The following is a 24,746-nucleotide window of genomic DNA, read 5'->3' as shown; positions in this document are numbered from 1 at the left end:
TTGTTGTCTGGTTGGGAGCTGATTGCGGTATTTGTGATAGTTTCAGGCAGGACCTTGTTTATTGCCTTTTCAGGCAAGCTATGCCAGAATTCTCTGTTCAGAGGGCAGGGCAGGCAGGGTAACTTGCCAGACCATGTAAGGGTCTGGATGAGAGGTAGGGGTTGGAGCCAGCCTGGGAACATGTTCCACATGACACCGTAATTCTTGTGCTCATAAAACATCCTCAGAGGATAAGCAGCCCACAGCGAGTGCTTATTTCTTTAGGAGGGCCCCCACGAGACAAGAAGTCTTTCGACTGCAGACTGTCGGGCACCAGGGACCCCCTAGGACAGGAGCTAGATGGAGGGAGGGACGTGAGGGGTCAGAGCCGTCAGGTGGTCCCAAGGCAGCAGGACTGGCAGGGAGGAGCTGGGAGGATGAAATTATCTGCATCCAAAGCGAACCAGGGATGTCAGCTGAGGCCGCACCGTCTGAGCAGATGCTGTGGGGACGCGACACATGGCAGCTTGCTCACGTCACACATGTCCACTCACTTCCGAGCATCACCATGGCTGCAGTCTTAAAGCTCTTGGGCTTACTCTCCTGCTGTCCTCTCCCCTCTTCCAGTCTGAGTGCCCCTGCTGGGGTTTCCTGTGCTGCTTCCACCAACACGCTGAGGCAGTTGTCTCCCCAGACAACTCCCAGAGGACAGACCATGTCCACAGCGGGGCCAAGAGGGTCACAAGGGGGGAGCGAGGAAAGAAGGGGGTAATGACAAATAAGGGAAAAAACTTCAATCATGCACACAGGCTTTTCGTAAGAACTTTATTTCTCAAAAAGGGGGGGAGAATCCAAAGTATTAAAATAATCCTCTAGTTTTTGTTTTGGAGGAAAAGGATAGGATGACAAAGTAATTCATATAAAAATTTCAAGCATGATGGCTGGAGATGTTCCTCCTGCCCGGCGGGGAACATCGGGAAACTCGTACCTCCCGCCCGCAGCTCAGGTTCCAGCCGCATGGCAGGGAGGCAGCCTCTCCTGGACGGGGAGAAGCTGCAAGCGTCTGGGATGCTTATTTATTTACCCCACAAATAAATACAAATGGTCCCGGTGGAAATGATTCAGTCCATTGTTGAGACTGTTTCTGATGAGAAAGCTAAAAACAAAAGCTGTCCCTCTTCCAAAATTCCAAATCTTTCCTTTCTGAAGATGTGTGTGACTATGTGTGAAAGAAACGAGATGAAACGACATGAAATGTGAGAACGCTTATTAAGGATGGCTGGCTCTAGCGCCACCCAAACGCCAAGGGAGCCTTTACCTCACTGAGGCGATAAAAAGCAGCCATGATGTTTCCTTGCCTTTTATGGGGGGAGAACTGCACCTTCTTATCACTGCAGAGAACTGGACTGGGTGAAGAGAAGTCCCTATCGGGAGTCATTATTTTCTTACTTAAAAAAAGAAAAGGTGAGCTGGGGTACACGTATTAGCCAAGACTGACATTGCCAAATTGAGCCCAGAAGCATCTAGGTGCACTTTCCAACAGGCAGCCCCTTCCAGGAACTGGGAGACAAGATCTGGCTTCTCCCCTGAGATTCTTCCAAGACAAGTTTAACTATGAAGACCTTCTGGGACCGTCCTGGGTTTTCCTGGTTCTTTTCAGTTGATGTTTCTCTGAGGAATAGGGAGGTTCTCGTGAAGATATTTTAGGCTTCCATGCTCTGAGAAATCCGAGACCACGTGGTCCTGCCCTCGGAGCAGCCACTTAGTAGTAAGTAGTCCCTCAAGTCCTACCGGTCCCCGGGCATGGATTCGCGAGGTACTGATTCCCACTTCAGCGCCTGTGAAAAAGCATGGACAAAGATGTGGCTCTTCCCAGCCTCTCCTCCACTTCCTGCCCACGCCCCGGACCCATGCTGCTGCATTCCGCTCACTCGGTGCCCTCTCCCCCTGCCCACTCCTGCCCCATCCTCCCCGGGCTGGCCTGAGACCCAGCAAGCATGTTCTCCAATGACGACAAATGAGGACACGTCCCCTTCTAACGAAATCCAATCCTTCTGTATTTTATCCCCAATGCATTCTGGCAATGCTACGAGTGTTGTCTCTGATATCAGTTTAGCATCCGAAATGTAGACCATATTTTGACATTTGGGCATGTTTTGAGGTGTACAACAATGTTAGTATGACAGTTTCATCTCCCCAAATACTTCTTAAATCCTACAAGGTAAGGACATGTTCTCAGTATCTCCCAGAAGTCTTACCACACGGGCATTCATCAGTTACGGAATACATGAGAGGGTTATTGTTCAATTCCCCTCCCTCTTGCTCCTGGCTCAGTCCCAGGGGACATCAGGGGTTTTCCCCTGGTACTGTGTACCAGGCACTGTACTGGGCCCTGGGGATAAAATGGTGAGTAATAGATACAAGGTCCTGTGTTCATGGAGCTGATATTCTAGTAAGCAAGGCAGTCAGAAGACAGGTGAGTAAATGATCTCATGTGGTGCCTGAGTGTAGCGAAGGGTGCTATGACAGACTGCATGGTGGAGCCGGGGACACACTGGGCAGGGTGGTCAGCGAAAGCCTCCCTAAGGAGGTGCCTTGTGGTTGGAACCTGAACAGTGAGGAGGAGCTGTCTGGGGAGGAGCAGGCGGAGAGAAGAGACCGGGGGGATGTGCCTGGGCTAGTGGCTGGCAAGGAAAGTGAGACCACCGGGATTCAGATTCTGGTTCAAGAGCAGAGACCGTATGACTTTGCACGCGTTACCTAACTTCATCTCTCAAGCTTCAGGTTTTTCATTTGGAAAACAAGGAAAATAAAAGGATCCATTTTGTAGAACTAAGTGAGACAATGCATGTGATACACTTAGCACAGTGACAGGAATGTAGGAAGTGATCAGTAAAGAACTGTCACTGTCATTAATACATTTCACAGGAATTTCGCTCAACCAGAGTTTGGGCTTCTGCTCTGAGCTGGTGCTGGAAAGACAACGGAGTAGTCCTTGCTCTTCCCCTATCCTGGATTTTCACTTAAATGACGGGCACCTCGGCCCTTCAATGTATTCTGCCCTTTCTTCTTCAAGAACTTGGAATACACACATCAGTGCAAGTGATGTGATAACTAAGTCAAAACCCCAACGTAACAGAAACAGGGAGCTAAAAATAAAGAGTCTAATGATTAAATAACTGAGTAAATTCCCTTTAATAACCTTTAACAATTCACTGAGAGCTATTTCTCCAGGAAGATCATCTATTCAGAAAGTTCAGGGGGATTAAAATTTTAAGTGGTTGAAATGATTCTCAAATATTCAGAAAATGTGTCATAAATGTCTTACTGAAGGTTTGTATAATGGTACCCCAGAAAACCAGAGACTGTCCAAATAACCCCAATGCCACAGGGGGCTAGAGATTTTTCTTTTTTTTATTTTTTTTTGAGACAGAGTCTCGCTGTGTTGCCTGAGCTTGAGTGCCATGGTGTCATCCTAGCTCACAGCAACCTCACACTCCTGGGCTCAAGCAATCCTCCTGCCTCAGCCTCCCGAGTAGCTGGGACTACAGGCATGCGCCACCATGCTTGGCTAGTTTTTTTTTCTATATATTTTTAGTTGTCCGATTAATTTCTTTCTATTTTTAGTAGAGACGGGGTCTCGCTCTTGCTCAGGCTGGTTTCGAACTCCTGAGCTCAAACAATCCGCCCGCCTCGGCCTCCCAGAGAGCTAGGATTACAGGCGTGAGCCACCGCGCCTGGCCAAGGGCTAGAGATTATTAACTAATGGAAGGAGGTAGAGGAGTGTCTTTCTGGTGCCTTTTATTTTGAAGTCTGCTTTAGAAGTTAACCTTGAAGCTCGGGGCTTCCCTATTTGTTTTTGATGCTGGTACTTAGGCCCAGTGCAGGTAACTAACACCTATTTTTGTACTATCCTTGTGAGGGATGCTTATCTCTGAGGGCAAGCTAGCTGCGCTACTCTGAAGAAATAAGTCTGCAATAGCAATGCTTTCGCGGGACCGTGGCGTGTACACCTGTCATAGCTTGTGCACAAAGATGGAGTGTGGTCTGCCCATATTGCAGTGGGAACCACCTGGGCTCTGGACTCGCACCAGTGTGGGTCTAAACACCAACTGCGTGAATCTGGGCAGGTTACTTCACTTCTCTGAATCTGTTTCTCCATCTATGAAAAAGGAAACACAAGTACCTACCTTCTTAACACATGAAACGCCTAGAACACAGGACCTCCACCAACTCATAAGGTGTAAGTATTATTCTCTCTGATAATCCTATCTTGCCACAAGTCTGTCTCTATTGTCTTGGTCAAGCATGTGACAGTAAAGGGGAGGTGTCTCCTCCACCTCACCATGGCCTTGGACTACAGGCGAGACACAAGTGACTACTTTCTCCCTGACCGGTCTTTCTTACCCAGTCCGAAGCGGTAGCCATCAGAGAAGCGAGTGCTGGCATTCCAGAACACACAGGCACTGTCTACGTGTTGGAGGAAGAACTCTGCTGTTTTCTCTTCAGCGTAAAGAAAGATAAATCGAATTAGGATGACCCACAGAGAACATCCCTCTTTCAGCCGCTCACTGGTGACAGATCTGGGCAGGGACTGGGCCCTCAGAGAGCCTCCCCACATATTCTCACATGTTAAATGTGCAGATTTGTGAAAAATCTGGAGGGGAAGAAGGCAAGCCAGCCTCATCAGTCCCAATATCGTGGAAAGACTGGGGCGGGATCTGGATCTCTCGTGCAGATGTGTCTTGGTGCTGCGATGGCCTGACTACACGTCCTATTTACAGGCTCCAGAACCAGACTGCCTACGTCTGAACCCCAGTTCCACACCCACTAGCTGTGTGACCTGGGGCAGGTGTCTAAACCTTTCTCCGCCTGCAGTCCCAGTCAAAGGGGACTGACAACATTACCTAGCTCACGGGGCTGTGAAGAGGATGAAATGAGTTGGTACCCGTGGAGTACTCGTCCCAGTGCCTAGCACTCAGTAAACGCTAGCTATCGTTACGTGTTAGCTGGTGGTGTTATGATGCCTGATAAATTGACTGCAAATTCCTCAAGGGGGCCCTACTGGCTTCCTTCACCATCAGGCCTCTGATGCCCAACCCCTGGAGTGTCCCTCAATACGTATTTGCAGAGTGAATGAATCAATGTACAGAGCTGGTTCTGCCTTAACTTCCTGGGTCTTGGTTTCCTCAGCTGTAAAATGGGTTTATAACTACTGGGTAAGCATTGTTGCATGGATTAAATGATAATGCCTCTGACTCAGGGTAAGCCATCTTTAAAGCAGAGCTAATCATCTCTGCCCTGCCTTCCCTGGCAGGGCTGCTGTGACAATATAATCAGGTAAGAGATGTAAAAGCACTCAGCAAACCACCAAAGGCATTAGCATTAGGCTATTAAATTCTTGTTTTCCTGCAGGCCAAGAGGGGCTGAGAGGAGCAGGACCACCTTGGAGATCAAAGCAGAAAAGGCAGATACTATGTGCTTGAAGCACCTGGACACTGACCATTCTCTGTGACGATGACATCTGTGTGGGAGCTGCCGTACTTGTGGATGTGGTCGATGGCCTCCTGGACATTGTCCACCACTTCAATGCACAATTCCAGGTCCCCATACTCAGTTCGGAGCGACTTCACTTCAGAGGGGCTGAAGGTCAAATATGAGGCAAACTTGGGGCCCGCATGAATTTTTACCTGGAACCAAAATAATCAAGCTCTAGGATCGAACAGCAAGATGAGCCTGCATGATGCACCACGACCCTGCAAAACCACAGCTCAAAGCAGCTCCTGTGGCCTGGATAACTGAACTAGTCCCAGCCTTCCGTCGTCCAGGATGCTCTGCTTTGGGAAATGCTAACTGGCCAACTGCCAGCAATGGGCCTTGGAGAAAGCTGGAGCAGGGATTTAGACAGGAAGCCTTTGAACGTTAAGCCTGTGCAAGGCATTTAATGGGCTAGCAACCTAAGCCCTTGACTTTGGGCATTTTGCTAAAACACCTGACTATAAAAATCCCATTCCCTGCATATGGGACCTAGGCACTAGACTCACATGGAAAAAGGGAGGTCCCACACATATATTTCTATTTCCTGCACCCTGCAGAAGTACCAGGTTTGCTTTAGAGCTAAGTAGTACTTGGTCAGGTTCTTTCAGCACCTCAAACTGGGGTTACTTGTTGGATTTCTGACTGTGTCAGTCTGGTCCCCCTCTCGGTACAACTCAGCCCCAGGCTCTGGCACTAATCCTGTTCCTGGTTGGAGGAATGTAAAGATCCTGAGGCTGGTGACTGATGGCCCTGGTCACCAGGCTGGATCTCACCTAGGCTCTAAGACCTCCCCAAGACAGGGCTCATGCCTTGGTTCTTTGGGACTAAGCTTTTGCCTTGACTCAGGTTTCAACAAGTGATATCTGTTTTGTCCTCACTGCTCCCGAGGCCCTGCCACCGTTTCCTATCTGGCACCCTGCTTCCTTCAGGACTAGGCCCAACCATGTTCCTTGGGAACCAGAACCCCATACTGTGCGAGTTACCCTGCTGGGTTTACTTTCTGCTACACAAAAGTGCTGTATGAAGTATACATATTGACTCATTTTAACGTGAGGAATTTCAAGGCCATCCTCATTCTGCTAACTGAGATATCACTGTTTGTACAACTTAGGACTGAGGGGTTTAGTCCTGGCTACAGGAGAGCTTTCTTCCTGTCCAGTCCAGTTCACAGTGATGCCTGGCCAACCTAGGTGCTTGATCAATAGGCCACTTATGTAAAGGAAGGTGCCAATGATGAAAGATCATGCGATCTACTTCCCTTTTAATTCGTGGGGTGTGTTTTCATTTTCAAAAACAATTCCTTCAGGTTCTCCCTGGGACCATGCCACATTTTTAAGCTGATTGGAACCTTCATTTCCAGAAAAAGGATGGAAGGGAAGAGACATGCTCAGGGTGAAAGCAACCAAGGCCAGCAGGCACGTTTTCTACTGCTGTGCTGGCTTATACAATTCGGAAAGAGCACCATGACATCAGACATTAAAGCTTAAAACGCATCCATGCAGAAAGTTTAACAGGTTGTCCATTTCTGCCTTGAGAGTATCTACTTCCTTACAGTCATGCATTTAACACAGAGCATAAATTTATATTTGAAATTTCCTGGTTTTGGTTAGTTTACAACCTTAATGACACAATAAGAACATAATCCAGAGGAGACATTAGACAAATCGTTGACTCCCAAATATCACCCTATTAAGTATGTTAATACTGGTAACTGATGAAATTTGAAGGGAGGGAGCGAATGCATATACATTTTTGGTTTAAGAACATTTCTGCACAATCTTTTCAAATCAAATCCAAAAAGGAATGTGTATTTGGAAACATAAACTTTAAACTTTGCCATGTGAATAAAAGGTTACCTGAAATAGTCCATTCAGCATGCTGCCATGTGGTCTGTCTCACCTTTGAACCCTCTTTAGTACATAACACATTCCACTTTGTAATAAAGCTACCTGTATACCGGTTTGGCCCACCTATTAGACTATCGGAGGGCAGGGGTTGTGTTTTACTCACCTCTGCACTTAGCACAGAACTTTGTACATAGGAGATGCTCAAAAATATTGTTTCCTAAATTGCCTGATATGGTATGGTAGCTGCTCCTGTTTAATCCCACAGGCTCCTAAATCTCAAAGTGGAAGACAGGAAGTGACATGCTGGCCCTGCAGATCTGCCTTACCTGTTCCACTCTGAGCATGTCAATGATCTGGTCAAATAATGGTGTTCTCAGCAGATCCCGGTGGATTAACAAAGTCTCCAAAGCATTACAGGCAGCTGGATATTCACACTTAGAGTCTCTGACTGAAAGAACAACAAAGCATGTTTCTATTAACATGATCCAGAGCCACAGAGGATTTGACATCTATTTCATCCTCATGAAACAAGAGATCCCGTCCAGCTCACCTAGCCTGGTGACCTTATCCACGCTGGCCTCTGAATCCAAATACATGTGGCAGATCCCTTCACTATGCCCCATCACTGGAATCCCCTTCGCAGCTTTCTGGATGTCTCTGACTAGCTGGGAAGAGCCGCGTGGAATAATCAGATCTATCATTTTGTCTAGGCGGCAAAGATCTTCAACTTCCTCCCTGGTATTCACCTGAAGAGGGAGAGAATAAAAAGATAAAGATGACATCTTCTGACCACACAAAATACAGGAATAGCAGGTTCCCTTTTATAGATAAATGTCTGCACCCCCTAAGAACTAAATCAGGCACTTATTCTAAAAACAAGACTAAGTTTCTGATGACAAGAATCAAAAAGTCTTCCAGCAAATGCTCATGAAATCCTGCACATTCAGTGATGTGCTCTGTGTTACAAAACATACAGGACATGCTCCCTGCCCTCAAAGAGCCCAGAGTCTAGCAGAGAGGGCAGCACTAGGACACAGCTAGCCGTAACGCAGGGCAGATAAGCTACCACATGCCAGAGAGCTACGAAGAGCTACCTATTGAGGTGGAAGGCAGTACAGATCATGCTAGGCGATGAGGGTGACAATGGGAAGTGGCCGCTCTGCTGGTTCTCTAATCACAGCCTCGAGGAAATGCTGGGTCACAGTAGGGAGTCACAGTTCTCCATGACTTCCACTGACAACCTCTACTCTGGGATGCAGACTGGACTGACTAAAGTGCTTGGGTTAGGACACTAAGATTATGGGTATTTTGTTTCCTCTTCTTGATTTTTAATTTTCCTCCATGTGGTCATATTACTTTTATAACAAATACAAATGTACATGTACCAGAATGTTCATAGCAACTTTATTCCCCATAGCCCAAAACTGGAAACAACTTAGATATTCATCAACAGAAGAAAGGATAAACTGTAGTATATGCATGTAAATGGAATACTACACAGCAATAAAAAGGAGAGAACTATTGCTAGATGCAACAATGTGAATGAATGTCATGGCCATAATGAGGAACAAATGACATACAACATAAAAGTGCATTTTGTATGATTCTACTTTTATGGTGTTTAAGAATAGGCAAAACTAATTAAATGTGACAGAAGTAAAAAAAAGTGGTTACTTTCTGGTGGGGGTGTGGCATACTGATTGGGAAGGGCACAAGGGAGCCTCCTGGGATGTTGGGAATGTTCTATGCCTTGATATGGCAGGTGGTTACAGATGGGTGTGTGTATATGGATGAAGTCACAGAGTTGTTCACATCGGATGTGTGTACTTTACTGTATGTATGTTATACATCAACAGGGAGGGAGGGAGGGAGGGAGGGAAGCTGTCCAAGCTAGGAGGCAGTAGAGCTAGGATATGAATCCCTAAAATCTTTTCTCTTTCCACACACTATACTGCCATAAGAAAAAACCCAGATTCTGGTCACTGAGCACATAATGCTGGAGGTTTGTAGACATTCCCCAGAAGCCTACAGAATCTTGGAATGTTGGAGTGAGTGGGCCTCAATGGAACAAGAAAGATCTGGAGTCAGCCTAGGTCCAAATCTAAACTCTACCACAGACTATGTGACTCTGGGTGAATTACTTTGCCTCTGGGTCTAGAAAATGGGCCTAATAATTTTTTTCCAATCTAGAAAGTGGGCTTAAAAGTTAATGGTATTTTCTTCATGGGTTGCTGTGAGGACTAAATGAGATAATGGATAAAAAGTGCCTTGCACGCAGCAGGTGCTCAGTAAGTTGTAGCTATTACTATCAAACTTCATTGGACAGTTGAGGAGAGTGAGACAATGGTCAGTTAAAATAATGACCATAATAGTAATAGTGATAACAGCATGACCTCATACTTACACACTGCATGATAGTTCATGACAAACTTTCAAAAAGCGTCTCATCTGACTTACCTCAGATCACTCTGCAATGGGAAGAACTCAGGCCTCACACTCTAGGTCTGGTACTCTTGCTGCCCTGTGACCCAAAAAATGAAGGTCTAGCTGACATTCTTATCAATCTGTACTGCCAGGACACAGCAGTATGGAATTGGGCTTCCTAAGCCACTGAAGGCCATCTGGCACTGCCGAATGGCCTAATGTTGGCAGGCTCACAGACCTGCTGCCATTCCAGTCAAGCCTGCCTGTACAAGTGACTTGGCCCCATGTGGCCTAAGCCTTGCTTCAAATTCCCGAACACCTGAGCTCGCCCCTCTGGGCCTGACTTGGCTCATTCCCAGGGACCTACCAGCTGAACAGCCTCCTTGACGCCATGGATTGAGAGGGCCTCCTGGGTCAGGAGGTGAAGAATCCGGTTGCTGTGTGCGGCCTCCTTCCCTCCTTTGAGTAACAAGCCATTACCACTTGCAATAGCCAAGGCTGCCACCTGCAGATCAAAGGGAGAGCAGTGGATCAAAGGGGAAAAACAGTAACAGAGACTGTAATGTTAGCATTCACTGAGTACTCTTTCTGTGCTAAGCACTGTGTTCACCATGTTATAAGGCCTTTGTTGTCTTGTCTTCAAAACATTCCAGTGAATTAAGTGCCTGTTTTATCCCCTACTTTACAAATAAGGACTTGGAAGCCCAGGAAAGTTGGTGGTTCCTCAAGGTCATATAGCTTATAAATGGCAGAGCTGGGAGCCATACTGAGGTCATGTGATTCCAGAGTGAAACACCTGGGTCTTAAGATATAAACTATGTGGTTTCCTTAGCTCCATTAGCAAAGTAACCTGAGTTAAGTGGCCAGGGCTACATAGGCCCCCTCCCCACTTGGGCCACTCAGAAGAACAGGATACTCAGGTGCCCCTATAGAAGTGCTTGCTCTACCTGACGCAGACTGAGGCTGGGTGGTACCTCTGGTCACATCCTACTCCAGCCCTAGAATTCGTCTAAGAGCTCTAAATGCCTGGTACTAAGAACATGGAGAAGACTAGAGCTCCCACCAGGCCCTGGACCGCTAGGGCAGAGACTGCTAGGGATAGAGTCTCTTTCCCATACACTTGTGTGGGGAGGAAAAGGTAGGCCACCCAGGAGGAGGGTTAGTTACCCTGTTACAGCAAGAGTGAGTGATACTGACCTGTTCATTCTAAGCCTAAAGCTTAATTTTCTGACTGCTCTTGGGATGAATGAAAACGTTCCTGTTTTTGTAACACAGGGAAAGAAACTTTACTAAAAAACCTTGCCTGACCATGTTAATCTCTCAATTAGGGGTTCTTTATCCTTTTGTGTTTGTTTTTGTTGTTCATGGACCTCTTGAAAAAGTTATGTAAACTTTCTCCAGATAAGTGCACAAACACACAGAATTCTGCAAACAATTTTTAGCACTCATGGATTCTGTGAAGCCATCCAGGGTTAAAAGTCCAGGTGAGGAGCCTCAGCTGTGGTTGGCTAAAGAGGAAACCTTACTCCTTGTGAGGTAACCGCTGGTATGGATAAGAGGTAGCAAGGAACTTCCTGGACACAGAGAGACTTAGGACCCACTTGTACTAGCAGAGGTGAATTTTGCAGCCATCACTGGGGCATTTCTGCAAGACAGGTATGTGGCCAGATGGGTGGTGTGCCAGCATCATCCAGGGACTAAGGACAGGCCCTGTTGGTATGGGAGTCCCTTGGTGAATGGGCCAGTTTTAGGTCATGTCAGGGAGTACTCCCCCAAAGCATTTCAGACTTCCATGGTCACCTATAGTAAAAGAGGTGCTAGATTTTTGCTTTAAAATAGAATTTCCCTTTGAGACTTTTGGGGATAGTGTGAAGAAAGAGTTGGTATCATCATATAGGACAGTCTGGTGGGGAAATGGTCCCAGAATTCTGGGAGAGAGTTTAGGACAACAAAGTGAGGCCACCGTCTAACACTCCCTTGTGACTTGCCAGCATGGCTGCTTGGCAAGACCTTTAACATATGGTTTCTCAACAGCAGCCTGTGATATGGCAACTTCCTTAGAGAGGGTTGTCATTCTAGTTTCCATTAACTACTGAAAGTCCTTTTTACATGGGCAAAGCCACCTATTAGATAAACGACCTGCAGTAGGCTAGCAGGGACTTGTGGCAGGAGAACAAAGTGAACCATGAGCTTAGATATCTGAAAATTTGCTGCCACGTTGTGGAATGATAGGTTGACTGGGCTCCAGTCCCAGCGATACCTTGCAAGTATGACAGGAATATTAGCTTCTGTAAGGTTCAGCTTTTTCAACTGTAAAATGGACATATGAATACATACTTTAGGATTACTGGAAGAATCAAGAACATGAATTACTTTAAGAACAACCTGAGAATAAAGTCTAAAAATTATTTTTTGGGGGGGAAAAAAAGATAAGACGCATGCACACACAAAATTATCTTTGGGAGACATCTCCAGTCCTGAAAATATACTTTTCCTCCAATCCCTGACACCATTCCCCCCGCCCCTGCCCCACATGGCAGGGCATTTAGTCACACACCTGGGGCAGACAGTCAGGGCGAGATTCAAAGATCACCAGCAGAACTCCGATTGGGACAGTCACTTGTTCTAGTTCCAGGTTTTTGGCAATTCGAGTCCGGCGCAAAACACGCCCCACGCTGTCCTGTGAGGAGGATGCGATCTGCCTCAGACCGATGGCCAGGCTGTTCAATTTGGATGTGGAGAGGCTTAAACGTTTCAGCAGAGGAGCTGCAAGTCTCCCTGAAAAGGTGATAAGAATACATGATAAAGTAGAACCTGGGCAGGCCACAACCACCAACTGATATTTCTTGATATTTTACTGAACATATGGCCTGCATTAGGAACAGACTCAGGAAGACAATGACATGCCATTTACATAGCCTTTCCTAGGGGGCAGTTTGGCAGTATATATCATCAGGTAAAGGTGTGCATACCCATACCTTTGTGCCAGCAATTTCAGTTCCAGAAATTTATCATTCCCATGAGCAATCTGCACGTAATGAGGATATTTACTACAGCATTTTTTTTTTTTTTTTTTTTGAGACAGAGTCTCACTCTCTTGCCTGGGGCGAGTGCTGTGGCATCAGCATAGCTCACAGCAACCTCAAACTCCTGGGCTCAAGCAATCCTACTGTCTCAGCCTCCCGAGTAGCTGGGACTACAGGCATGCGCCACCATGCCCGGCTAATTTTTTCTATATATATATTTTTAGCTGTCCAATTAGTTTCTTTCTATTGTTGGTAGAGACGGGGTCTCGCTCTTGCTCAGGCTGGTCTCAAACTCCTGAGCTCAGAACGATCCGCCCGCCTCAGCCTCCCAGAGAGCTAGGATTACAGGCGTGAGCCACGGCGCCCGGCCACTACAGCATTTTTTTTTAACAGTGAGAAACTGGATTCTATCTAAAAATGCAGACAACAGGTTACAATGCAGTTATTATAAATAATATATCTATGTTTATTGACATGGAAATCTGTCCAGGATGTAGTTTGTGAAAAAGGCAAACTATAAAGCAGCATGTATGATATGATCTTATTTATTAAACACTGCATATGTAGGTGTGCACAGAGAGATGTCTGGAAGGCATCCAAAACAGTGATGATCTCTATTTTACCTTTATTTTAATTTTTTATAATGAGTGAATTATTTTTATAATCAGAAGCAACAAAGATATTTTCTTTCAAAATAAAAAGTTAAATAGAATTAGGGTAAGTTCAGGCCAGGCGCAGTGGCTCATGTCTGTAATCCTAGCACTTTGGGAAGCCAAGGTGGGAGGATCGCTTGAGACCAGCCTGAGCATGAATGAGACCATCTCTACAAAAAACAGAAAAATCATCCAGGCATGGTGGCATGCACCTGTAGTCCCAGCTATTCAGTCCCCGGCTGAAGCAGGAGGATCGCTTGAGCTCAGGAGTCTGAGGTTGCAGTGAGCTAGGATGACACCACTCAACTCTAGCCCAGAAGACAGAGCAAGACTCTGTCTCATGATTAAAAAAAAAAAAAACCCAAAAACTAAAAAAGAATTATGGTAAGTTCCTATACAGAATTTTCTTTAAATTTAAATATAATAGTATGCATGGTGTGATTTTTCTCTCTCTACACATACACACATTCATACATATACATGTATATGTACTCAGGAAAACCATTTGGAATCATATATCACAAATCATTGCTGTGATCAATATTAAGATGAAATTATGAAAAATTTTCCTTTCTTATAGCTGTACCTACCAAGATAAAAAAAAAAATAAAAAGATCTCTACTTTGAAGGGAAGGGAAACAACCTTATATTAAGAAAAAAATTAAACCAACATTCTACCAACCAATTATATAAATTAATTAATTTTCTTTACTTTCCCCCATGTGCTAAAAACCATGTGTTAATTACTGTGCATGTTAAATGTTACACCCCAGTTTTTCACCTAACAATGCAAGTATGTTTTCCGTGTTGCAAAAATTATCTTAATTACTACTAAATATTCCATTGAGTTGATATAGATTAATGCACTTAACCACACCTACATTATTAGACACTCAGGTTGTTTCCAGTTTTCTGTGCAATAAATAATCCTCCTCTAAGAATCTTTAGATACAGAGCTGTTTTCTCCTTTTGAAATATTTTCTTAGGATAAATTCCCTGAATTGGGATTACTGAGTCACAGGGGATGACCATGCTGATGTATACCCAGGACTTTGTTCTTAACCCATTGTTTTTCCCTGTGTATTTCCAGAGAGATAAGACTGAGATCAAAAGTCAGTGTTCAGCCAACAACAAACTATATGACCTTGAGCAACAGTTTCAATCTCTGTGGGTCTTAATTCTGTTACTTTAGAAGAACTGGATATGATTGAAGGTTTCTTCCATTTCTGAAAATCCATTTTATGACTTTCCAATACTACAAAAATTCAAAACACTACATGTAAATGCTAGAGGAAGTTCTAAAACAACGATTCAAAAATATTCTAAGGAATCAAAGTAATGTTGATGAGCCTTGCAAGGTTTCTTTGAAGGGAACACTGGAATCTGGATATTTTAAGTTAACGCAAATTTATTCAAGAGAAAAGGAAATTCAAAACCCCATAAAATCAACCTCCATTATTTTAAGATGGAAAAGAATTCAGAAAAAGGAGAGAAAGAGTAAGGGCCCAAATGACTGTCTACATGTTTAGTTGTCTGCAATGTGAATTCACCACCTTATTTACTCTACTGTCAGCATCCTACTATCAAGAACATTTCTGGATGGCCCCTGGTGCTAACTCTGGGAAGACTTCAGACTGGTTAATTCACTAAGAGACAAGCTATCTTTCATCATAAGCTGCACAAACTATGTCTACAGCTTTTATATGTACAGTCCATCTGTGTTTGAATCCTGGGTCCATCACTGGCCATGTGGCTTTAGGCAAATGACAACTTCTCTGAGCTTCAGTTTCCTTCTCTGTGAAAGGGGGATAACAAACAGCAGTTGTCTCAGAGGTACTGTGTTGTAAAGACTAAATGAAATCCTGTCTGTATAGCCCTCAGCCCAGTGCCTGGCAATACAGAGAGGCCTCAATACATGTTAGCTGCTATTAGCTGAATATTTAAAGCAGGAGGGTTCTCAATATTTTTCTTTTTTTGTCCTGAAATTGCCATAGCAGCCACGGCTCTTTGCGGGTTGTACTAAAACATCTGGGGAAGGGGGTGGAGGTAGTATGTGCAGTTTGAGAAAGCCTAACAAAACACTAGCCATCTACCCTTGATAAAAATGATGCCTAATGTATAATTTCTTCTGTAACAATCTTGTCTTTAGGCAGACACAAGAATTATTAGTAAAATAAAGAACAACAAAAACAAAAAAACCCCAACCCCCCATCATAGCGTTGACTCTAAGTCGCCTGGTCTTTACCCTCTGCCTCCTCCATGTCTTTTTTGTTGGCTAACAGGATCTCATCACGCTGGTCCGTCAACAGATCAGCCAGATGATGGATAATTTCTGCTCTCTAGAAGAAAGGCACACCATTAAAGAAACAGGTATGTTAATCCAGCGCACACCAGTTTTTAAACCTACTCTTCTATAAGAGAGTCAGGCCTTGCTCCAAAGTCTGAGGTCATCGCTGACTAAAATCTCACTGCCCCTTGTTCATTTCCAGCCCCTGCTCCCCGTATCTATTCCTTCCTCTCTCACTGCCAACCTCCCCTCATTTCTTCTTTCTTCTCCTCCTCTTTTACCACTCCTGATTATTATAATTAGCAAACTGTGGCCTAAGGGTGGGGTAGGGGGTAGATGAGTTATACAATTTTCCTAGGAGCCAGTGCTTTAAATCAGCATGACACACACATCTTTACATATTAATACCACTAGCCAGATAACTTCCAGGGTAAGTTTTTACATCTGGCTTTTTCTGCCAATTATTTATTTAATGAACTCAGTCAGAGGGGAAAAATTCAGTTCTAGATACTTGAAGAGACCTGAACCTTACCCACCTATATTAGGAAATGTGGCAAAATGGTGTGGTGATAACTGCAGGAGTACAACGGGGCAGTGGTTTGAGAGAGAAGCTAGGCTCCTCCTTTGCTTTCCTTTCTCTGCTTGTAGTTACTTTGAATTCCCTTCTCTTTTCAGATCAAAGTATTCCCCAGGAGAAACCTATATACATTACTCCCAAATCCACCCTTGACAACACAACCCTTGGGGCGCCAGCTCCCAGCTTTCACCTGACCTCCTCACCACTGCCAGCCTCATCGTGTCTGCTACTTAGACTAATCCATGATGGACAGGGCAGGGCTGCCAACTATGGAGGAGGCTCTCGAGCCTCCGCCTTATAGGGAAGTCAGGTGATTTGGAATGAGTTGGGATAAATAATTTTCCTACATTTCCACGTCCATTATGTGGCAAGATTAGGTAGCTTTCCTGATCTCATCATTTTCATGATGTTTTTGATCAAAACATCATAGTGATGAAAAGCTACCGTAGGCCTCAGCCTATAAAAGAAAAGGGGAAAATAAAACTAAGAAAAAGAAAAAAGAACAAATCTGAACCAGACTTGTAACTCAGGTAACTCTGTGGAATACTAGGAATAAAGGGGGAGTCAGTGGGCTTGACTACTGTACTCAACCATGCAACAACTTGCTCTGAAAACTACAACACAAATATCAGCTAAGGTTATTACCTGCTCAGGTTCCAAAGTGGCCAACATCCTTCCTCCAGATCGAGCCATTTCTCCCTGCTGCTCAACGGTAGGCCCTGCAAGAAAACGTGCAAACATCAGGTCATGGTCAGCTTGGTTCTCTCTGACTTCCCAGCATGTGCACAGGTTCGTCACATGCACAGAAGGAACACTGGTATCTTGGTGCACTTGTTTCACATATGGGGATCATTCTGACCACTAAAATGGCAAAAGAATGTGCCAGATTAACTCAGGCATAAACACAAGAACTTGCCTGTATTTCTAGGGTGGGCAATATACATTATGTCTTCAAGATTTCTTTTTAATTCCACTTTGGATGATATTTTCTAATGTGTTGTCTTTCTGAATGCAGATTATAAGGCAATTCTATCCTTTGTGAACACTTGAGAACACATACTGTATTTTACGTATCTTTGAATCTCTAGGCATCCAGCACGGGCCTAGCAAATATTTCTTGAGAAAACAGATGCTAATATTCTTTAACTCGGTGACTTTGCAGAGAATAGAAGGCCTAGCTAGGTAGGTAAGATAGAATTTTACAAAAGCAAAGCAAATTCCAATTTTACAAATAGTGTTCTAAATAATACCATATTTCATATTAGCACATTAATTTTATAATCTAAAATCCTGGGGTGAGAACTCAGTCTTCAGTTCCATGCAAGCCAGGGTATCACTAGCTACCATTCACAGGCCTTGGGACCTTATGAAGAACTACCTACCTGCAGGCTTTACTTCAGAAAAGAAGGTGCCAACTTTCTTTCCCTCCACAATGTCTGTGATGACGTGCCCAGACACCTTTGGGTGGGTTCCATTGGCAATAACAACAGATGTACCACCTTGCAAAGCCCAGAGGGCTGCTTTTACCTAATGAGACAGGTTAGATCTAAAAATTAGATTCAGATCAAAGATGAGATTCAGACCCAGTCACCCACGTTGTAAACTTGCAAAAAGATAAAATACAATTTTATACTGAGCAAATTAAACATATGCAGGAATGTTTTTAACAACTCAGAAGCTCTGAAAACACACACAGCCCACGCACTCTTCCCAGCCCAACCTTGGGTATGTTTCCTAAAGATCAATCAACCTATCCTTTGTTTCCCACATGTTCTCTCTTAAAACTCTCTAGTATGGACTCATAACTTCTACATTTGACTTACGGTGCCTTGATGGCAGTGAACCGCTCAGTGAACAGCCTGGGGTTTGACCAGAGTCTGATCCTGAGTACTTTCAGCTTCTGTAAATTGGGCTCTCGTCTTCTTCTCTGCCATTTGCTACGTATGATACTGTACCTTAAGGGTATGACTTCTTAGATCAATTAATGGGACAGAAAGAATTTTTGAAAGATTTAATCCATCAAGAAATATTTAAGCTGCTGATATTAGAGAATTTGTGAATTATGAAAAATATATAGGCCCTTCCCTCGAAGAGTTTAAAATATGAACACAATGTTTATATAATATTAATAAAAAACATATTTACAGACATGACTAAATATAGGTACACTATAGCCATTAAACCTGTATTTAGATATGTGCATATTTAAGTGTGTATGTACCTAGTATCTGAACCATTAGCCTCCAAACAATTACAAAAGTAAAAAGGATTAAAATGCTGTTTTAGCTTTATAACTATTATAGGCAGTTAAGGCGCCAGTTCTCACCTTGGCTTCCATGCCACCCATTCCTACTCTAGACTTGGTTCCAAATGTCACAGATTGCTGATCTCCAGGATAAAATATATCAATGAGCTTTGCATCATCTGACCCCGGGGGGCTGTCAAAGAGGCCTGAGGAGTAGATAAGAGTCAGTAAAACCGCTGTGATACAAGTGACTGTCCCCCAAACAGGCCTCTCTGGGCGCTTGCCAACCACTCTGTATGTTACTCGTCCAGATGAATTCCACTGTACCACCACCTGCTCTAACCACAAAAGAGAACAAATGATCTGTGGGGAGTTGACCCACACCGAAAAACAGCTCCAGGACTCACCTTACACACTTTTATAACCTAGCTTAATAAATAAATGTTTCCCAACATCAGAGCATGGCTGTATTCTCGGCACAACATTTATCAGTTCTACCCATAGTCCACTGGCAAACCGTCCTCACCTCCACCATTGCTACTTATGATGCTGTACCTTAAGGATATAACTGAAATAGAGGAGTGGTTACTGCAGAAATAGTGCAGCAGCTACATACTGTTTAATGTGACTGTTTCCAAGCAGGATGAAATGTGAAAAAGGTACTCATTAACTCTCGCAGTACCCTTTGAAACAGCACTGATTTATACTCCCTGTTTTATGACTAAGTCATCGTGGAGGTTAGGCTCAGTCAGCAGGAGAGCTTATGACTCTTGGTATTCAGTCTGGATTTATGACCATAAAACATATGTCCCTTTTATAACTGAGCAGAGTCACATAAATGAGTTGCATGAAACGTTCTATGCATATTATTCAAGATTAAAAATCCTCACAATTTCTCTTTGAAGAAGAGTGAGTAGGAGCCTTGGAAGAGAAGGGGATGCTGTGAGAGGGGTCTGAGAAAATAGAGTCAAATCAAGACCTAAGGGGGACACAGAGAGGCACTGCCCGAGGCTGGGGACTGGCTGAGGACATTTGGGCAGTGATATTTTGGTTTTAAGTTACTGCTTTTCCTGTGCTACAATATACCTCTGCCCTATATTATTCCAAACTTTTAATACAATCTTGTTATATACACAACATCTCTGGGGGAGTAAGTGAATCAGGGCAGTGAAGAAATCACCGTTCAGTACAGAGCAAAGCAGCGCAAACCATTACAGGAAAAGCAAAAATAACCTCTCAAAACCTGTCTACCTCAATGTACTACTCCACAGCTCTCCAAGTGAGATCACAGGCTTGGATTTAGAGGCTGTTTCAGTTCCATATAATAGTACAGGAAAGATTGGGCAATTCTAAGCTAAACCTCCTCCAGAGACATTGAGGGGTTCCTAGAATTCCAATATTTTACCAAGAGCGTATTTAAAATTCTGATACTGTTCTAAAAATCAAGACTCAGTAGATAACTAATCAAACTAATTATAGTAAGAGTGCAAGCCTACCAATGACCAATTTTGGTGTTTGAAAGTGCTTACCAGAGTCTAGTTCCAATTGGCTTTTATATATTGATTTTGAAAACTTGCAACCTTTACTTTGCCCAGAAGTATAGCAGAGAGGGAAGACTGTAGATTTTTCAACTGAACTTGAAAACTGCCTCTGCCAAGAAGTTGCTATGTGACTTTAGAGATAGCACTTAATTGATCTGAACTTAATTTTTAATTTCTTCATCTGTGTAACTGGGCTAACCTACCTACTTTGTAGGGTTTCCACAAAGATTGAATAAATTGACATTTATAAAGCCTCTAGCACACTATTTGCACATAGTAGAAATTAAGTAAAAACCTGATTAACCAAAATACCTTCTCTAGACCCCAACTTAGCTGTTCCTATCCTGAGACTTCAAATTATAGTGGATAAATATAGTACACCAAGACTTCTTATAGGTAAAGATATTGGCCTGTAGGTTTGGATCTCTCACTTTCCACATGGACAGTATTTGCCCCTGCCTCCACTAGGCAGCCCCTGCCCTTACCTTACACTGCCGGAGTGTAAAACAGAGAACAAGTCCTGGCAGGTTAACCTGCCTTGGTATGGGCTGGGAATTAGGTAGGGTCTTTCTCATGTCCTGGAATGTAATGGGGGACCTTTTGGGATCTGAAGGTTTGGCTATTTGGGACATAGCTACTACATTTCTTATGGGTCACACTGGGAAATGGAAACACAGCTTAAGAAAAGTGAGAAGAGCCAACAAAGTCAGATGGAGCCAGGAGGGGCCCCTCCATGAGGAAGGGGACAGTAGAGAGGAAGAGAGTAACATGGAAGAACATGGTGACCAGACAGCCTACACTTTCTCCAGTGGCTCCAATTTAAAACAATCTATCCTGTGATTTACATTAAAAACTGAAAGTAATCAAAACCACAATAAGATATCACTTCACACCCATTAGAATGGCTACAATAAAAAAAGGTGGATAATAACAAGTAAGTGTTGGCAAGGATGTAAACAAACTAGAACCCCCAAACACTGCTGGTGGGAATGTAAAATGGTGCAGTTGCTTTGGAAAATAGTTACAGTCTTTTAAATATTAGAGTTACCATATGATCCAGCAATTCTACTCTTAGGTGAAATAAAAACATGTTCACACAAAAACTTGTCATGAATGTTCATAGTGGTATTATTCATAATAGCCTAATGTCCATCAACTGATGAATGGATAAATAAAACACAGCATATCCATGGGGTAGAATATTTGGCAATAAAAAGAAATGAAGTACTGATACATACTGTAACATGGATGAACCTTGAAAACATGCGAAGTGAAAAAAAGCCAGTCACAAAGGACTACATAGTGTATGATTCCATTTATATAAATGTCTAGATGCAGAGAGACAGAATACTTGAGGTGGCCTAGGGCCAGGGAGCTTGGACAGAAGTAGAGAGAGACTTCTAATGGGTATGGGGTTTCTTGTTGGGGTGATGAGAGTGTTCTACTATTGACAATGGTGATGGTCGCATAACTGTGTGAATATGCTAAAAAACCATTGAATTGTAAACTTTAAATAAGTGAATTGTATGGTACATGAATTGTATCTCCATAAAGCTGTTATTTAAAAAAATCAAAAAACTGAAAGCACTTGGAAACATTTCAGCATTCGAGCTGCATCTCCCAGTCTCGCCCACCCTGTTCTGAGTCATAAAAACCCTTTGTCAGACCATATGGCTCAGAAAATACTGATTTATAGTAAAACAAGATCAGAAGGACTCGAAGAGGGAAACTCATGTGCTCACACATGCAGCATTTAAAAAACAAGCAGATAAAAGAAAAAAGCATTATTGTGTACCTTCAACATCTGAAAGAACAATCAAGAGGTCAGTTTTCATTTCCACAGCCAGACGGGCAGCCAGGCTATCATTATCTTTAACACTAATAACCTAGAATGCAAGTAAAGTCATAAGTGAGGGAGCTACGTAGTCCAAAAAGAAATTCACAGAAGCGCCCAGCTAGGCTCTGGCAGGCAAAAACCAACGATCCCAAATGTGTGGGTAACAGCTCTTGCAGGCCCCTTCTGTCTGCAAAATGCAATGCCTACTGACAACCCCTTTCCAAACATGCAGCCTTCTATCCACTGAAATGCATAAGCCATGCTCATGGTACCATCTTAAATCACTATAGCACCTCCCCCTGTTGAATGAAACCCAACGTCAGAAGAGCTTATGCAGTCACTGTTCCATGATGACAGCTTCTCCTCCAATTTCTCCATCTTGCTTATGACAAGCTTCTGGTGTTAGTACATGCAGCATAGCGTGGTGTTAGTGTCTCCAGCATGCTCAACCCTTAGGAATACGTCACCCACATTTACCCCCTGGAGGTCACTGTTGGGCTCAGCTGGGGGGACAACAGCATCATTGGTGTTGATAATAGGGACGATGTTCATTCGGAGGAGCTCATGAAGTGTCCCATTGAGGTTCCGGCGCTTCTGCTCATCATGGAAATCCAAATTGGTCACCAAAATCTAAAGGATTAAATAGATCAAAAATGTAAGAGCGAGAAAAATGATAAACTTCCCACCATACAAAAGATGCTAAGAATAGGGGAATTAAACTTTAGGCCTCTGGGACCCCACACAGATTGGCATACACAACACATCTTTGGGTGCTTATCCAATTCTAATAGAGAGAAAAAAAATTACAGTCACCTGGAATATTTATTTAAAGATATTGAAGACTTCCTGCAAAAGTACTTCAATCCTCAGAGAGCTACCAAATCTCACCCATTTATCAAATTAAGAAAAATTAATGTATCTACTTAAGAGGAATATTGGGGGAATTAATGACTGTCTAATTTCTTTCTTTCTTTCTTTTTTTTTTAAAGAAATAGGGTCTCGCTGTGTTGCCCAGGCTGGACTCAAACTTCTGGGTTCAAGCGATCATCCTGCCTCAGCCTCCTGAGTAGGTGGGACTACAGGCGCTGGGCAATTTCTAACAGATCTGATTTAGGGCCTGGCCATAGTAAGCACTGAAATATTTGGTTAATGAGTGAATGAATGGTTTACCCTGCTTGGAGAAATATTTAGACAAAATGGAATGGGGCTTTGTTGTCACTGTTCTTGCTCAGAAGCAGACTATTACTGGAGTTAACAAAGACTGTGTCTGAGCATGTGGGATCAGTCTGAGAAGTTTGTACAAGTGAGTCTTTAGTCACAAGCTGAAAGAAGGGCAGGATACAACTTAGCTGGGAGGAGATGAGCATAAGGGCAGCTGAAGTAGGATGCACACAGTCAAGAAGGAGGGTACAGAAACAGTAAAAGTGGGCATAGCTCAGGCCTGACCAGGGGTTGGCTATGGTAACTGAGGAGAACACAGCAATACAACGGCAGTCTTAACGATATATGCACCGTAGGCGATGAAGACAAAGTGGTAATATGACTGAGAAAAATAACTCACTCGTTCACTTGATAAAAAATTTCTTGAGTATCTCTGAAAGGCCAGGCCCTGTACTAGCTGCTGGAATGGAGAATGAAAATGTTGAAGGTTTAAGGAAAGACAAAAGAGGTCATATTTTTGTAAGGGAAGATCATGAACTCCTTTTCAGAAATGTTTAATTCTGTAAGAAATAGGATTGGTCAAAGCTGAACGTCCAGAGTCTAATCACAATGGTGAGAGACCACGCAATGAAAGTAAACACATGTAGGAGAGGCAAGAAGGAGGCCTAAGGTCCAGGCAAAACAGTGTCACCAAGACAGTTTCACAAACAAGTCCTGGGGATCTGATCACAAAGGAAGGAGAGGAGAGTCCCAAGAGGGAAAAGTTTGTGCTCAGACAAGGACAATCTGCTGAGTGTAAATCAGTTTCATTTCTATGAAGAAAAATAAGCTGTTGTACTTGTTTAAGTCTTTAACCTGGCAAACAACTTAGTTTCAAAAGCAGAGTTTCAAAAGCCACTGATAGTGGTCTTCTATTTAGGATTACTGAAAATGAGGAACCACAGGATAAGGTATAAAATGCAAAGATTTCCTGCCCATAAGATGGCCTGGGGGGAAGGCAAGGTGTAAGAGGGACAAGCCCAGGGACTGGGGCTTGCTGGGAACTGGAGCAAGTGGAGCTTTTCACCTCAATGTTAAAGGAAACCATGGCTGGTGCCACTGACTTTTAATGTTACTGTCATTTAAAACAAAACAAGACAAAACCCTCAGAAAGCATCATCCCTGGGAAAAACCAAAACAAAAGTATAGCTCCTAGACTTTAGGTTCCTCACCTGGCTCCAGGCGCTTTAAAAAAATTAAAGACTAAAATTGTCATTGGATTGTGGAGGAGAAGAGAGGGCAGACAATAAAGAAGAATGGTAGTAATCAAGATTTCTATTATATTTACACTAACAGAAAAAAACCTAAGATTATGGGAAGTGGGGTCCCCAGCCACAGGCACTAGGGGACAAGTCCCTGCCTTTCTGTTTCAACTAACTGACTCTAGGACACTCTGGTATAATAACAGAGCATCCCTGTTGATGACAACTATGAAAATGATAAACAAAAAAGCAATAGGAAATAAAGAAGCAAAACTTGAAACAATGTACTATATATAACAAAGTGTAAGAGGTTGAAAATAATAATTTGGGGAGTTAGATTGCTATTTAGATGTTTCTATTTAGTGTGCAGCAATAAAATTGATAAAAATA

General features: G+C 43.4%; 1 protein-coding gene across 3 annotated transcripts in view; it reads right to left on the bottom strand.

The window, feature by feature from the left end:
• Positions 1-787: 787 nt before the first annotated feature.
• Positions 788-24,746, bottom strand: part of ALDH18A1 (aldehyde dehydrogenase 18 family, member A1) — a 41,117-nt gene continuing 17,158 nt past the window's right edge. For 2 of the 3 annotated variants that reach the window (XM_012654505.1, XM_012654504.1), the window contains 13 exons: positions 22,426-22,584; positions 21,913-22,003; positions 18,658-18,782; positions 17,714-17,858; positions 16,977-17,050; positions 15,713-15,806; positions 12,346-12,566; positions 10,156-10,293; positions 7,915-8,110; positions 7,691-7,812; positions 5,483-5,669; positions 4,387-4,482; positions 788-1,817 (listed from right to left, as the gene is read on the bottom strand). In XM_012654505.1, the coding sequence (XP_012509959.1) occupies positions 1,636-1,817; positions 4,387-4,482; positions 5,483-5,669; positions 7,691-7,812; positions 7,915-8,110; positions 10,156-10,293; positions 12,346-12,566; positions 15,713-15,806; positions 16,977-17,050; positions 17,714-17,858; positions 18,658-18,782; positions 21,913-22,003; positions 22,426-22,584 (1,830 nt within the window). In that variant the 3' untranslated portion in view covers positions 788-1,635. The remainder of the gene's footprint in view (positions 1,818-4,386; positions 4,483-5,482; positions 5,670-7,690; positions 7,813-7,914; positions 8,111-10,155; positions 10,294-12,345; positions 12,567-15,712; positions 15,807-16,976; positions 17,051-17,713; positions 17,859-18,657; positions 18,783-21,912; positions 22,004-22,425; positions 22,585-24,746) is intronic. The other variant, XM_012654506.1, reaches the window with a different exon arrangement.

The sequence above is a fragment of the Propithecus coquereli genome, unplaced genomic scaffold (assembly GCF_000956105.1).
Source record: "Propithecus coquereli isolate 6110/MARCELLA unplaced genomic scaffold, Pcoq_1.0 Scaffold440, whole genome shotgun sequence".
NCBI lineage: Eukaryota > Metazoa > Chordata > Mammalia > Primates > Indriidae > Propithecus > Propithecus coquereli.
The sequence above is the reverse complement of the archived record's forward strand: the minus strand, read 5'-3'. Positions and strand labels throughout refer to the sequence as shown.